Source organism: Pelecanus crispus, chromosome 1 (assembly GCF_030463565.1).
Source record: "Pelecanus crispus isolate bPelCri1 chromosome 1, bPelCri1.pri, whole genome shotgun sequence".
NCBI classification, from domain to species: domain Eukaryota; kingdom Metazoa; phylum Chordata; class Aves; order Pelecaniformes; family Pelecanidae; genus Pelecanus; species Pelecanus crispus.
This window is the reverse complement of record NC_134643.1, coordinates 19,730,904-19,745,071: the sequence shown is the minus strand read 5'-3', so window position 1 is coordinate 19,745,071 and position 14,168 is coordinate 19,730,904. Positions and strand designations below refer to the sequence as shown.

The 14,168-nt window shown below is 36.9% G+C and overlaps 1 protein-coding gene across 1 annotated transcript in view; it reads right to left on the bottom strand.

Annotated features, from left to right (window-relative positions):
* Positions 1–14,168, bottom strand: part of TAFA5 (TAFA chemokine like family member 5) — a 363,876-nt gene that overhangs the window by 104,993 nt on the left and 244,715 nt on the right. The window contains exon 3 of the mRNA XM_075727778.1: positions 12,882–13,031. Coding sequence (XP_075583893.1) covers positions 12,882–13,031 — 150 coding nt within the window. The remainder of the gene's footprint in view (positions 1–12,881; positions 13,032–14,168) is intronic.

The following is a 14,168-nucleotide window of genomic DNA, read 5'->3' as shown; positions in this document are numbered from 1 at the left end:
GAGACTTCCACTTCTGAGGTCTGACAAATGCAAAACTGCAAAACCCACTTCTTTTGCATAAAGAATCTAAGAATTGCTCTTCAGGAAATCTGGTACTAAAAGTCTAGCAGTATTTTCTTAACAGTGAAGACCTACCTCAGTATTCTAAACCCAGATCTCCTCCTGCCCCAAAACTGTGAGGCTAGTATCCTTCAGCAGTTTATCTGCCTGCTGCCCACCACTTCAACAGAGAGCTGCCAGCATTCAAACTGAAACTACTACCCAAGCTGTCTGCATTTGAAAATCTGGACTTCAGATAGACACTGTAGAAAAATAGAGATTAAAAGAGACAAACAGACACCTGTGGGAGTTTTTGAGGTCCTCTGAGATGAAAGGCACAGAGAAAACCTTGATATTATTAGCTAAAACACAGTACGTCCCTGATCCAGTGCCACAAAGACATATCACATTAAAATTGGGTTCCAGCTGCTTTGTGGGAAATAGTACTAGTCTTACCAAGGAAGCTTAAAAACCAGCTGGGCACAAATTGCTGATGCTTTTCAGGCAGGTAACAGGCCCTTCTAGAGGGACGCCATCAGGTACCACCCCCACACGAACGCACAGTAAAACAAAGGGAGGACATATCAGTTCGTGTAAACAGTTGACACCGAGTCTGGCTCATACACCGTATAGGCAGGGCTACGCTGGGACCTACTCTCAGTGCTCCAGCCTTCTTTTCCACACTCCAAAGTTGGCATTTTCCTTGGCTTTATACTTGTACATAATGATTAGACTTCCAAAACTTATGTCAAAGTTTAAGTATTTTGACGTAAGGCTATTAAAGCAAGAATGCAAATACCGAGTCTTAGGTAACTATTTACTTTAAAAAAGCTGGTTAGAACTGATCAGTATTCTTAGCAAATACTCAATGTTTTATGCTTAACAAAATTAAAAATTCAGTAATGCGTGCAAAGCTGAAGCCTTAAGTTTAAAATATGCCTGCTGCTCTATGTAGAAGAAATCTATGTTACCAAAGAGAGCCTGTTCTTAAAATCTTTTAATTTGTATTGCATATGCCGCAGATAGCAAATTTTAAAAATATTTTTTAAAAAAAAAGCTGATTATTTTCAAGGTCAGGAGGACTGAATCTTCCAATTATGTGGGACTGTTAAAGGAGATATTTAAAATCTAAAAAGCAAAACAGTAATAAAAGAAAACACTAAAAATTATAATTGCAGAGAAAACAGGTGACTTTTTTCCATTGGCTATTGTTATTGCAATGCCAGTGCTAGTCAGTGCATCAAAACATTTTATTACAACTGAAGAAAAAACAATTCATAGACTTTTTCTTTTTTTAACTCAAACCCCAAATCAGTTCTATTCTTTATCTGAAAAACTCAAAAAATATTAATTTTTTTCTGCCCCAAATCAGAATGTATTTCTCCATTGTGATGCAGAGTCTAGACTGCTACATCTCTTTGTTGAAGTGAGGAACTTCTAGCCTTCAGGCTGACTTTATTCTATACTGCCCCGTCTCACTGTCTCCAGCCTCTTTCCCTTTTGCTGTTCCCTCTTCCAGCTCTTTCCAGCCACTCTATATCAAGTAGCTCTGTGTCACTATGCCTCTTTCTGCCTTTGCTGTGCTCCATACTAGAAGTGTCTTCCCTGAAACTCCACCTTTTCATTCTGAGAATGCACCACTTCAGCAATACTGCCCCACAGCATTTTGACTGCTTCCCTTCTGTTGGTCCAATGGTCCACATCTTCCCCTCCATAAGTCACTGAATCAGCGAACACTAGTGGCGAGCTATGTGGGAACACTGTATGTGGGTTGGAGAGTTACATTCTGCAGGGCAACATCTGGACGTGGGTCTGCGCTGAGCGTCCTGGTGATGTACAGCAATAGCTGCTTAGTGCAGTGTTGGAGGCAGACCACCACCACTGCTGTAGCATAAAGGTACTGAACAAAGAGGAATATGATGTGCAGTAAAGGCACTGGGCACAAAGGTTGGAAACTCAGTGTGTAACAAAGATGCAGGGAAACAGTGAATAACTTCGGAGTAAAGTATGGAGTATAGGGGAGAAGACTGGATGCCTCCTAGTTAACACATAGCCCACCAAAGGTATTGTCCAATTCTGTTTAACCCTCAGTGATAAAAACAATTCTTTATCGATTGCTGTGTGGGGAAGAGGTTCAGGGAAGGAAGTGGGAATTAATTGGCTAGAAGATGAGTCTGACTTGGGGAGGCTTGTAACTGCCAGCTTAATTTATTTCTTTATGTAAGATGAATTTACCATGGGGGCTCACCGAATGAACAATAAACAGAAAGTACTTTTTGTATGCTTTAGAAAATATGGAAAGGACAAGAAAATTCTTACCACCTTCAGGCTTACCTGAGTTTTGTACTGCATCTATTTAATGTATTCTGCTGCCTTCTTGTTATATGTGCCACTCTCCCTTCAAACGAGAGTCTGTTTCACAGTAAATCATCCTGTTTTGCATCAAGTCAAAGTCATGTTTGCTTTCACAATACCACCTTTTTTCTTGCTAACTATAGCCTAGCTCTGATATCCTCTCTTTCCTCACCTTTAAGGAGAGGTATATCTTTCTTTCATCCCTTTTAATTTCTCTTCTACCTAATCCATGGGGTCCCACCTTGACTAGTTGCATATCCTCTTCCTTCACATTCAATTGGGGCTTAACCTTGCCCTCTCGAAAGGGATGAGCAAGGGTAGAGGTCCTCTGTATATGCCCTCCTAGAAAGGATGTATGGGAAAGACTGAAACTCTCAAAGAAATACTCTGAAACAAGCGGATGGAAATATCACTTTCCCACTTCCACCTCATCTGACAGTACAAAGAAGTTTGGAGGACTTTACTCCTTATCCTACTCCCCACAATCTGGATAATTAACAACAGGAAGCATCTACATATCCTTATTTCCTTGTATAGCTGTACAAACAAGGACTCAGTCTGTCATTAGACTGCAAGTGCTTTCAGTCTAGGACTGTATGAAACTTGTTTATGAAGCACCTTGCATGCCTATGATATTGTAGATATTATACAACAGTAAGACAAAAAGCAAAACAAGTTATGCAAATAAAAAATACAGTCATACCTAAAGTTTATTTATGATATGAAAATGCCACCTTTAATGCCACAAACTCTTTTTCCTCCTCCAATATGACCTCAGCCCTTCACAGCAGGGGAAACACAACTCCTTTGCATCACCTTAAATAAGTAGCTTTCTACGGTTATGTCTTCAAAGAGCATATTTTCTCAGAATCAGCCCTGTGCAGAGTATTCTGAAAGACACATACAAAAGTGCCTAGCGTTAACTACTCTGTACCAGGTGCTGGATGTAGTAGTGCTATTAATGTTGTCACTAATTTAGCAATCAATTTTAACATTTTCTCGGAGTCTTCTGACACATCATCTATCACCACAGATATTAAATCTAAGGTAAGTTAAAAATAAAGTGGTATATACCTTTAAAATGGCATTTCTAATCATATTATAATCTTTCTTGATTCATTTTTATGAATCATATTGTTTCTCTGTTTATAGTACTCTTGTGCTTAATGAGATTATTTGGGGTGGGGAGGAAAGTACTCCCTGACCATACTGTTTTCTTAGAGTGCCAGAATTGTCATTTAGCTACAGTTTTAACTCATCCAGTGATGGTAGGGGTGTATACAAAGGCTCATCTCTCTATATTCTCTTGTACTCACTGGAGACAAACGTGTTGCCCTGACAAAAGCCCACCTTCACACATGAATAGTTTTGAAAGTTTCTCCTTCCCCCTTTTCTGGGGATAACTAGAAACTAGGATGACAAGCAGAGAGGGTAATATAAACATGTTACATTTTTTCCTTGAACTGCCTCTAATCAGTGAAGACAGTGGCGTTTCCAGAAGGCAATCTGAGCAGCTGATGGCCTGAAGTGTTTGCACACATTACATTCAAGCAGAAAACCTACTCTGCTAGTCATCCTATGGTCTCTTTAATCCCATAAGAAAGAAAAAGAGAGAAGCTTTCAGAAGGTGATTCCAAAGTTGACACTACGTTAGCTCTGACATGCCCATCTCATATCACTGTCCACAGAGGGAGCTTACAGTGACCAAACTCCTGAATTTAGGAATGTCATGTTGACCTATTGCCTGGAGTTAGCTAATGAAACAGATTGCAATCAGACTGCTGTGGTTGTTGGTAGTGCTCTGCTGCAAAAAATCAAGCACGGAAAACTCTCTCTAGTGATGCAGTGCATACTCACGCTAATGCATAATATGTTTTCTAGTATTTTGTCCAATTCAATTTAAAATGTCTGTAATAATTAGGTTTCTAGCCACTCCCTCAGAAAATTGTTCCACAGTCTAATGTCACATAACCAACAACCATTTTTCTGTGCTGAAACTGCCATCAGAGCACGTAGATGTAAGAGGATTAGACTACATGGGTGACTGCTTAGGAGCATCAAGGAACTAAAGGAAACGAAGCTGTTAGCATTGATGAACTAATGCGTCCAATGAAACAACAGGAGGCTGAAGGTGTTGTCTTTCAGATGAAATGTGAAAGCAAGGCACTAAGCATTAGAGGCAATTAAAGTTCTCTCAGCACTCTTTCCAGCAGTACCAGTGTTAACCCCTGGTTTCTGGCCCCCTTCCAAATCACATAATTAAATTCTGCTTTCCTAAATATTTCCCTGCACTATCATTTAGAAAGACAGCCATCACTTAACCAGAAATGGTGTATTGATGCCAGGTTTAACCTCAAAGGAGGATGCTTATGAGTGAAAAGTAATTCCAGCTTGGTCACTTTGCTAAAGGTACAGGGCTTAGAGAAGTATTTTATCTTCAATTACATTTTACTTACACTTATCCCAAATCTATTTCCCTTATATATCCAAAGCATTTCCCCTCAATCTGTGGTGTATAATCCTTCGGGAACTTGTAGAAAATAATCTGCCAATTTGCTACATAATTATTTAAGCCTAATTTCTCTACATCCCTGATTTGTTGCTCCATAAACATTCTTAGATCATGGAAGGAGATCTATAGGTCTACATGCCATTAGGAAGCAGTTGATCTCTACCAAAAAAAATCCCACCAAAAAAACACGTAGCCTGAGAACACATAAACCCGTACTGGGCCTGACTTTCAAGCTGTGATTAGTACTCACTCTCTGTTACCTGACTGTTGAAGAATTAATTATTCTGTGGAAAACAGTAGCATTAAGCAAAATCTTCGTCTGCATCTTTATGCTACATCCAGTCATAGTATCACAGAATATCTCAAGTTGGAAGGGTCCCATAAAGATCATCGAGTCCAACTCCCTGCCCCTTGCAGGACTACCTAAAAGTGAACCATATGACCAATAGTGTCGCCCAGAGACTCCTTGAACTCTGACAGGCTTGGTGCCGTGACGACTTCCCTGGGGAGCCTGTTCCAGTGACCGACCACCCTCTAGTGAAGAACCTTTTCCTAGTGTCCAATCTGAACTTCCCCTGTCACAGCTTCATTCCATTTCCTTGTGTCCTATCACTGGTCACCAGAGAAAGATCAGCACCTCTCCCTCTGCTGCATCACTTGAGGAAGTTGTAGACTGTGATGAGATCACCCCTCAGCCTTCTTTTCTCAGTTTGATGTCCTACTTATATTGAGACGCCCAAAACTGCACACAGTACTTGAGGTGGGGTTGCAGTCATTTGAATTTAGGTACCAAACACTTCATAACATAGTGAAGCCCTTAACTCTTGTTCTTGATGTAAATACTCCTTTAGGGTAGTTACCAATCTGCTTGTTACCTTTCTAAGCAGTTCTTTTTTTTTTTTTTTTTTTTTCTTTGTTGGTTGCTTTTTTGTCATATTTTTGGTTATTCCTGTTGTGGATTCTCAGTCAGGAGGGGAAACCTAATTTATCTCTCTGTGTTACTTATAGACACATCAGTGTTGCCATTGCTGGCTTTCTGACTTGGGGTTGAACAGTGGCATTCCTTCCCCAGCAACACTTCAATCTCTAACTTGACATTCATGACCAAGGACAATAAATGTATTTTATGTGAGCACGTTTATAAGATTTTACCAAGTTTGTGATATTATTTGGCTAAGAACTATTACTCAACTTGATTTGGAATGTCACATGTTGTCCTTAACAGTTTGGAGTAGGCAGCAAAGCAACTAGAGTGAAATTCAACTTCCTGTGCATTTCTAATGAAAAGTGACCAACAAGGTGGAAATTGTCATAATGCGCCAGTACCATGCATAGGAAAGGGAAGCTCATGAGTCACAGAAACAATTTTACTTCCATTGTCAGTAACTGGGAAGATCTACAGTTATGATGTAGTTGTCTAGAGGCAGCTGAATGAAAATAAAGCATTGTACATGCTTTGGTGCATCTGTAGGAACAGATGCAATTGAGACTGCATATATGGGAGCTGAAGTGAGGAAAAGGAGAAAGGAATTATTATTTCTTTAACTCATGTTGAAAACTAAGTTTTCTACATATGTTGCTGGCAAATGCATAGTTGCTATCCTTTCCCCACTGCCTAAGCAAAGGGATATAGTTAAGGGTACATTTTTTTTCTTCTAAAATTTCTAGGTAGGAGTAAATAGAAAGTATTAATATTCTAAGGTACAGCATAAGACAAGTACCCAATGGTTATTTCATAAATGAGCATATACAGTGTTTGAAACACTTCAGATACATCATGACAAAAAACCACTAAGAGACTGCCAAGGCTCAAGAAGGTATACTAAAAATTAAAATGAGGCTATATAAGCAATGACCAAAATATTATTTATTTCGTTCCTTGAAAGATATTCTAATATTGCAGTGCATTATTACATCCTACCAGTAACATACGCAGCATTAAATATGACCACTGGTTAACAAGTTCAGTTTAAAAGCTCTGATTATAGACAAAACTGCTTTATTATTTGGAAATTAAACTCATGACGACAGTCAGAATATTCCTAGGCTGTGATTAAACGATCACATACACGTTTCGTTACTATTTCATGTGGCCTCTCACTCAGTAGTAATACTAAGTACTTACAAATTAGGGATTTAATTTTCAGGGGTGATAGACATCTCCTAGACAGAAGGTCTTCTGTACATACTGGCCACTCAATGAGTTTAACTGTTTACTACACCTCAATCTTCAAAAATGTAAGAAAGTTCTAACCTTCTCTATGATTCTGCAACTGAAATGTTAGTATTGACAGTTTTTGTTGATACCTAGGCTCTCTATGCAAATAGAGAAAGGAAAAACAGAAAATGGGTGATACTGTCTTTCAGATCCCAGGGAACCAGCAGAATTTTATTAGGGTAATTTTTCCAAAATGTTCATTACAGACAAAATATTCTACTATTTAAAGTAATTGTCACTCTTTCTAATCTGTCAAGAAGAATAGAAAGGCAAGCTAAATACATGTTCTAACATGTTTAACTTCATGACTACCTAGCAGAATAGCCAATTGTTCTGCTACCACCATAATATAACTACTATCATTTGCCCAGGGTCAAATAGAACCATAAAATCATAGGATGGTTGGATTGTAAGGGGCCTTTAGAGATCATCTAGTCCAACCCACCTGCCATGGGCAGGGAGATCTTTCACTAGATCAGGTGGCTCAAAGGCCCATCCAACCTGACCTTGAATGCTTCCAGGGATGGACATCCACAACTTCTCCATTGTTCATGGAACAACCTGTTCCACCACACCTGTCTCACCACCCTCATCGTAAAAAAATGACTTCCTTATGTCCAATCTAAATCTACCCTCTTTTAGTTTAAAAACCGTTGTCCCTTTTCCTGTCACTACAAGCCCTGGTAAAAAGTTTTTCTCTGTCTTTCTTATAAGCCCCCTTTATATATTGAAAGGCTGCAATAAGGTCCTGCCAGAGCCTTCTCCAGGATGAACAACCCCAACTCTCACAGCCTTTCTTCATAGAACAGGTGTTCCAGCCCTCTGATCATTTTCATGGCCAAATAGTCCCACTTTCCTCCTAGACTTAAATCTACCACATGATACAGTATAAACATATGAAATATTGTAAATGTCAAAGCTAAAGTTCCCATTTCTGAAAATCATTATTGTCCTCTTTTTCCCTTTTTTTTTTCCCTATTTTTTTTCCCAGTATGGATAAGATGCTTTAGAATGATGAAGCTCTCCAAGTACTAGGCAGTTTTGTTTCAAGTGCATGACCTAGGATTCTATTAATGATCAGTTCTGACCCTTACACCTCCCCGTAGACTCCTAGAGATAATGAGAAGAGCAGAGAATTATTGATTGAAGCTAATGTGGCTTCCTTGTGGATCCTCAGTTTCTGTGTTAAACAAAATCAATCAATGCTAACTGAAAAGCATGTTTATCATAATGTATGAACGAATTATACCAACTAAAATTGTATAGAAAATAATATTGCTACAATGCTTGCAAAAGAATTTAAAGTCTTTAAAAAGACTTTTTTTCACAACATAAATTGTCTGAACACTTTGAATTCAGTTACCTGAGCTCCAGCCATTCTAAATTTAGGGATTTTGGATATCAAGATCAATGTCCTGGGATTTCTCATAGCACTTTGTGGACATGAAAGTAGCCAGAACTCAAATCCAGAGCATGAGGATCTTCTAATCACAGAATTCAGGTAAGCAAATTAAAGATTGCCATCCTAATTTTCTCAAGCAATTAAACCAGTTATCTCATACCACTTTTCCTCTCATCAACTGTTTCTATTTCCTGGAGAAAATTGCTGTTTATTTTTTAGCTATAAATATATATTGGACATAAGTACAGGAATCCATTGAACATTTACATGTTCATCCCACTCTTCTCAGGTTAATATACTTGTGTTCTATGAAATGCTTTGGCATAACAAATTTTATTTTCAGAGAGTTACAATTCTTGTGAAAGAACACAAACCATGGGCGCATACGTACACACACTGTTATCAAAGACTGTTTGTCACTTGCTTTAAAACAAGTTTAAATTAGCAAAGGTACTGGACAAAAATAGAGCATAATTGCTATCTTCCAGTCTCTCACAGGGTCCAGCTTAAAAAACTGATGAAGCTTGACTGACACACAGGGAAATTACTCTGGTGATAAACCAGATGCTATGTTGAAATATAATATCTTATCAAAGTAATGCAACTGAGGTCATTGTTATGGAATTTGATCTCAAAAAAGGAACTAGGGAATGCTAGTTGTAAATAATAATAATATAACTAAAAGTGCAGGCAAACTACTGTCATAATATCACAAAACCTACATTCATGAATAAAAATTACATCACAACCAAACATACCAAATATACATTATGACTCTGTGGGTCTAGGAATGAAGCAATCAACACTAAATCAAGCTTGAAATCAGGGTGAATATTGATGCCATTTTTTCAGATGGCATTAGCAATCTGCCATACTTACAGACTGCTAGAAAAAAATAAAGAGTAAATCAGCACTCTCCATCATAGAGAAACATTTCAAGAAAATCTCTGTTCTTCATGCTCTGCTCAAATCAAGCCCTAAACACTGCATTTTCACTTTTAAGAATTCCAGTTTTACCTATCTGACATCTACTGTCTTTCATTTTTTAGGAAAAGACCTCAGCTGATGTAGCAGTGGAAATCGGAGTGGATTCTGATAATTAACTCAGGATTTACTCTATGAGCTACATTGACAAGTGCAATCTCGGACAATGCTTGTGAGGTTTAAGAGCCCTTAAATTACTCTTTTTGCTGCAATAATTGACACTTGCATTTCAGCTCCAGGAAATATACAGCATAACAATATATTCTAAGGCACTTCTCTCCATTAAACAATGAACAAATGGTAGCCAGGTATAACATGATGCATTTTAAAGTTGTAAAAATTACCAGCTTTGGTACTGAATCTTCAAAACACTCTCTTGCCAGAAGCTGTAACACAATGGTTAGCTAATGTTTTCTTGGTAATAGGTTAGCAGGTCACGCTTACTATGCCTGCTTCCTTCACAAATGACTTTGCATTAATTATTAAAAGTCTAAGGTCTAATTCTGCTACCTTTATTTCAAAAATAATCTCATTAAAATCAAGATTATATAAAGAATAAAACTAAAAGAACCAAATCTTTGGAAAGCAAACTGGCATGAAAAAAACCACTGCCCAATGAGATTTTTTTCTTTTTGATGCAGACACGAAAACTCAAATAGCAATTACATTCTTAACATCAACTATAATATAAATAAAGAAAATTTGCAAAAGCACACTCTATAGCCTACTTAAGAAAGCTCAGAGAAGGATTTATTTGTTTTTTTGAAAAATGGGATTTATAAGAAAAAAGTGAATGGAATGTCTGCTAGACAGAAGATTTCCATAGGTGAAAATACCCTTCTTTATAGTAAAAAAAAAAAAAAATCTTGTTTGGTTGTTGCATTCCTAAACCAGCAGTATGTGACTTAATATCAGAGACAAAATTAGCTTTACTCAGACCTAGTTTTATGTACATTTCATGTTCTGTCCAGAAGAAAGCATTTAGAAGCTGTGTTTGAAACACTTTATTCTAGAAATGAATATGAACAGTACAGAAAAATTCAGTGTATATTCTTTAAACTATGAACCTGGTAAATTCACAGATGGATACTTGTTAGTCAATGGCAAATCTACCTGCCAGCTTTATCTGCAAGTAGAAGATTACAGACAAGATAAAGTGCTCATTTATTCTTTCCGATATAATTATGTTTATGGTATATAAAACTATTTTTTTAACTTCATTCATGAAAAAAGCTACAGATCAAAGATTTGGCTTGTGCCTTCTTTTTAATTTGTGAACTCGATATACAGTTCTAGGTATCATTAACCTTTTTGAGCTTTGATTACAAAACATCCCTAACAGTGTCCAGGAAAGCAAAGTAGCACATCCTACATGTCTTGCAGTTATCATCCTTAGCAAATGGCTCAACATCCTAACTATAAACATTTCACAGAATAATAAAAGAACTGTGTTATTAGATCGTATTAGAACTATGCAAAAAAGCTTTAAAAAAAGGAATGATAATACTTGGACACAGAAGTTAATGGGAAGCTCTATTTTTCAATTGATGAACTTCCCACTTATTTTTCAAATGCAGAGCATTACATGAAGAACCCTCTCTTATTACACAATACCTAACCATAGAGCCTGTCATCCAGTTCTCTGTTTTCATATAATGATGATCAAGTACATTGAAAGCAAAAGCAGAATTTGAAATAGCCCTTCTTCCTCAGTTCCCAATAAAATAAAAAAAAAAAAAAAAAAATTAAATTACCTGAAACCTTCCATACTTGGAAACTAAGCTAATATAGCAATTGGAGGATGAGGTGTAGTCATGTCTTCTTACTGACACGTACATTCTAGCTACCTAAAGTCTCATCACTACAGGTCTCTTAAGGCAAGGCAGAGAAACAGTGAGTAGCAGAGGGTGCTACATCTGATTTATCTTAGGCAGTCAGGATCAGATAAATTACTCTGAGAAGGTGTCATTCGCTCTCCATTTGGTATAAAGAAAAACTGGAGTTACTAGGTTAGACAACTAACTTTGGATACCCAAGTTACAGCAAATGAATCTCACCATAGGCCATAACTGACTGAGGAAAAATTGTGTTTAGTTCCCACCAGATGATGCAAAACTTGTATTTTCCCTTAGAACTTTGGTGTTTTGAAATGGGAAACATATGTTGAATTTTTGAATTGCTAAGAAGTATTTTTGCTAAAATTACAACTATAAATGACACAATAAAATCATTCTTTTCTTAAGCAATTAAGTCTTATGATCTTACAATGAAACAGGAAAGAAGAGAATTACTTGATATAGTATCACCTTACGAAAGAGACAGCTGAGAAACTGTCTTACAGAGTACCAAAAACAGTGAAAGGAAAATGCAAAAAATAGAATGTGCGTGATGTTCTATATTTAGCTTTGTGGGTAGGCTCTGAAATCTCCTTTGAGCTGTCTTCTTTGATAACCACTGGTAAGACCAAAATCTGAGGCAACAGTAGGGTGGTCTCAGCAACATTTTTATTTGAGGACTCAAACCAGTCAGTATTCAAAGGCAATCTGAATTTATTAAAGTTCTATACATAAGCATCTTCTTTTTACTTTTGTTAACTGAGTCTAGATCAAAACATACCATTTTGCATCAACTATTTTCAATATTATTTTATATTTAATTTTATTTTTAATGTGAATGCTTGCTAATAGCCTTGCACTGGCAGACCTGTCTTGAAGATTGTTCCATTGTTAATGTCTTATTTAGCTGTAACACAGAAATTCATTTGTCTCAGAAAATGATTTCAAAGTGAAACTTTTTCATACCTCCCTGTATGTCAGCAGTTTTCCAGCTGCATGTTATCACTGCATCTGCAGTGAATCATACAGAATCACCATTTTAAGGAAAGAAGGAATGCTGGACATGTGAGGTATATTTAGATACTATATTGCAACTACAGTGTCAGTGTTTTCTTCAACAACATTAACTCTCACACAGGAGCAGTAACATTAACTTCCCAGTAGCCTAAAACCTTTAAGGCTCTTTTGCAGTGGTTTTTTTTTTTAATGTTATAAGGAATAAAAAGTAGGGGAAAAAAGAATGCCATTTCACTGCTGATACTGTCATCACATGCAAAATATAACAGCACCATGCCCTTAACATTCAACTGCATATCAAGCTAAAACAAAAGTGAAAATTCCAGTTAAAAAATTGTAACTGAAACATCTATACTATTAGTCAGTAATACCCTTTTGAGGAATTTCAATGGTATTGCCATTGCTAGTTGGGACACATGAAAATTTCTTCTATAGAGCTTTTATTTTCTTATGAGACACTACCAGTTTACCCCACTCTTGTATTGGCAGAAACTGATTGAATAGATCTTTGCTTCTTACCATCAACACAGGCTGGCCTTGCTCTTGTTGTACCGGCAATCTGTCCTTTTTTACATGCACAGCGAGCTGTTTGTCGGGCTATAGTCCTTCGGGGCTGACTGCTATCTCTGTCCAAAGTAACAATCTCACATGTACCTGCAGCCAGTTGACCTGGAAAAAGAACCAGCAACAGGTACCAGAGTCACTGAATGCACTCCAGGCAATCTATTACAGCCGAATAGAGTCACGGCCCTATGTCACAGCAGACACTCCACAACAAATGGGCAGCCACCTGATGGATATAATAAAACTGAGATGACATACAATTTTTCTTTGTGGTGGACATATGAAAAACCTGCAAACTGGTTCTGTCAGAAAATGATTATTGTTCCATAAAAGCCAAAGAGCTGAGGACACACAGGTTACTTTTACTTATGTCAGCTAAGTAAAGGAACAACCTGCTTTAATGCAATGAAATTTAAATGGCGTGCTCTTTACGTACTTTCAGAAAAGAAATTATAAGTATGTGGAAAACAAAAAACTTCCCCACACGTCCATGAATATAATGAAGTCTTGACTGCTTTGTGTGTTATTTTTGAAAGAAAGTTTTTCAAAGTATGCCCATGTGTGACCAGATTGTCAGTCCTTTGGCTCTTGCTTCATCTAAACTGAACGCTAACTCATTCTCTACCTGACTTACATTTGAAGTAGCTGGTCTTTTTTCTTTTGCTAAATTTACTACGTAGCCATTCTGCAAATGATAGTAAAATGACACTTCCCTGTTAGCTCAGTAACATTGTTTGTTTTTTTATTGCCATCTCCAATATATGTAACTTTTCCTGAATACTAAGGAAATCCACACCACCTAATTCTGAATTTGGACCATGCTATGAGAGGCCAAACAAAAAAATTGCAAAAAATTATTTTATGAAGAATAGTAGTCTGAAATAAATGTTATACATTTAAAATGATGCACTTCCTCTGGTACAACCAATAGTAGGCTACTAGGATACCAAAATACTACCTGTTACAAGCAAAAAAGATACATTATTTAATTTCGATGCGTGGTAAGACTAAAAAATCCAAGCTATGACTTGGTATTACATATAATTTCTGGATTTTATGGTACAGTAGTAAATATAATTTCTATTGGATTTTGTCTTTGTAGGCAATCAATTACAAACTTTTGAATGAATATGTGGAAAAATATACCTGAAAATCACAAGCTTACTATACTTTGTTTTCATAAACAAATAAGATTGGAGCAAATGCAATATTGTATCTATAAAAAAAGCTGTGGAGTTTAAA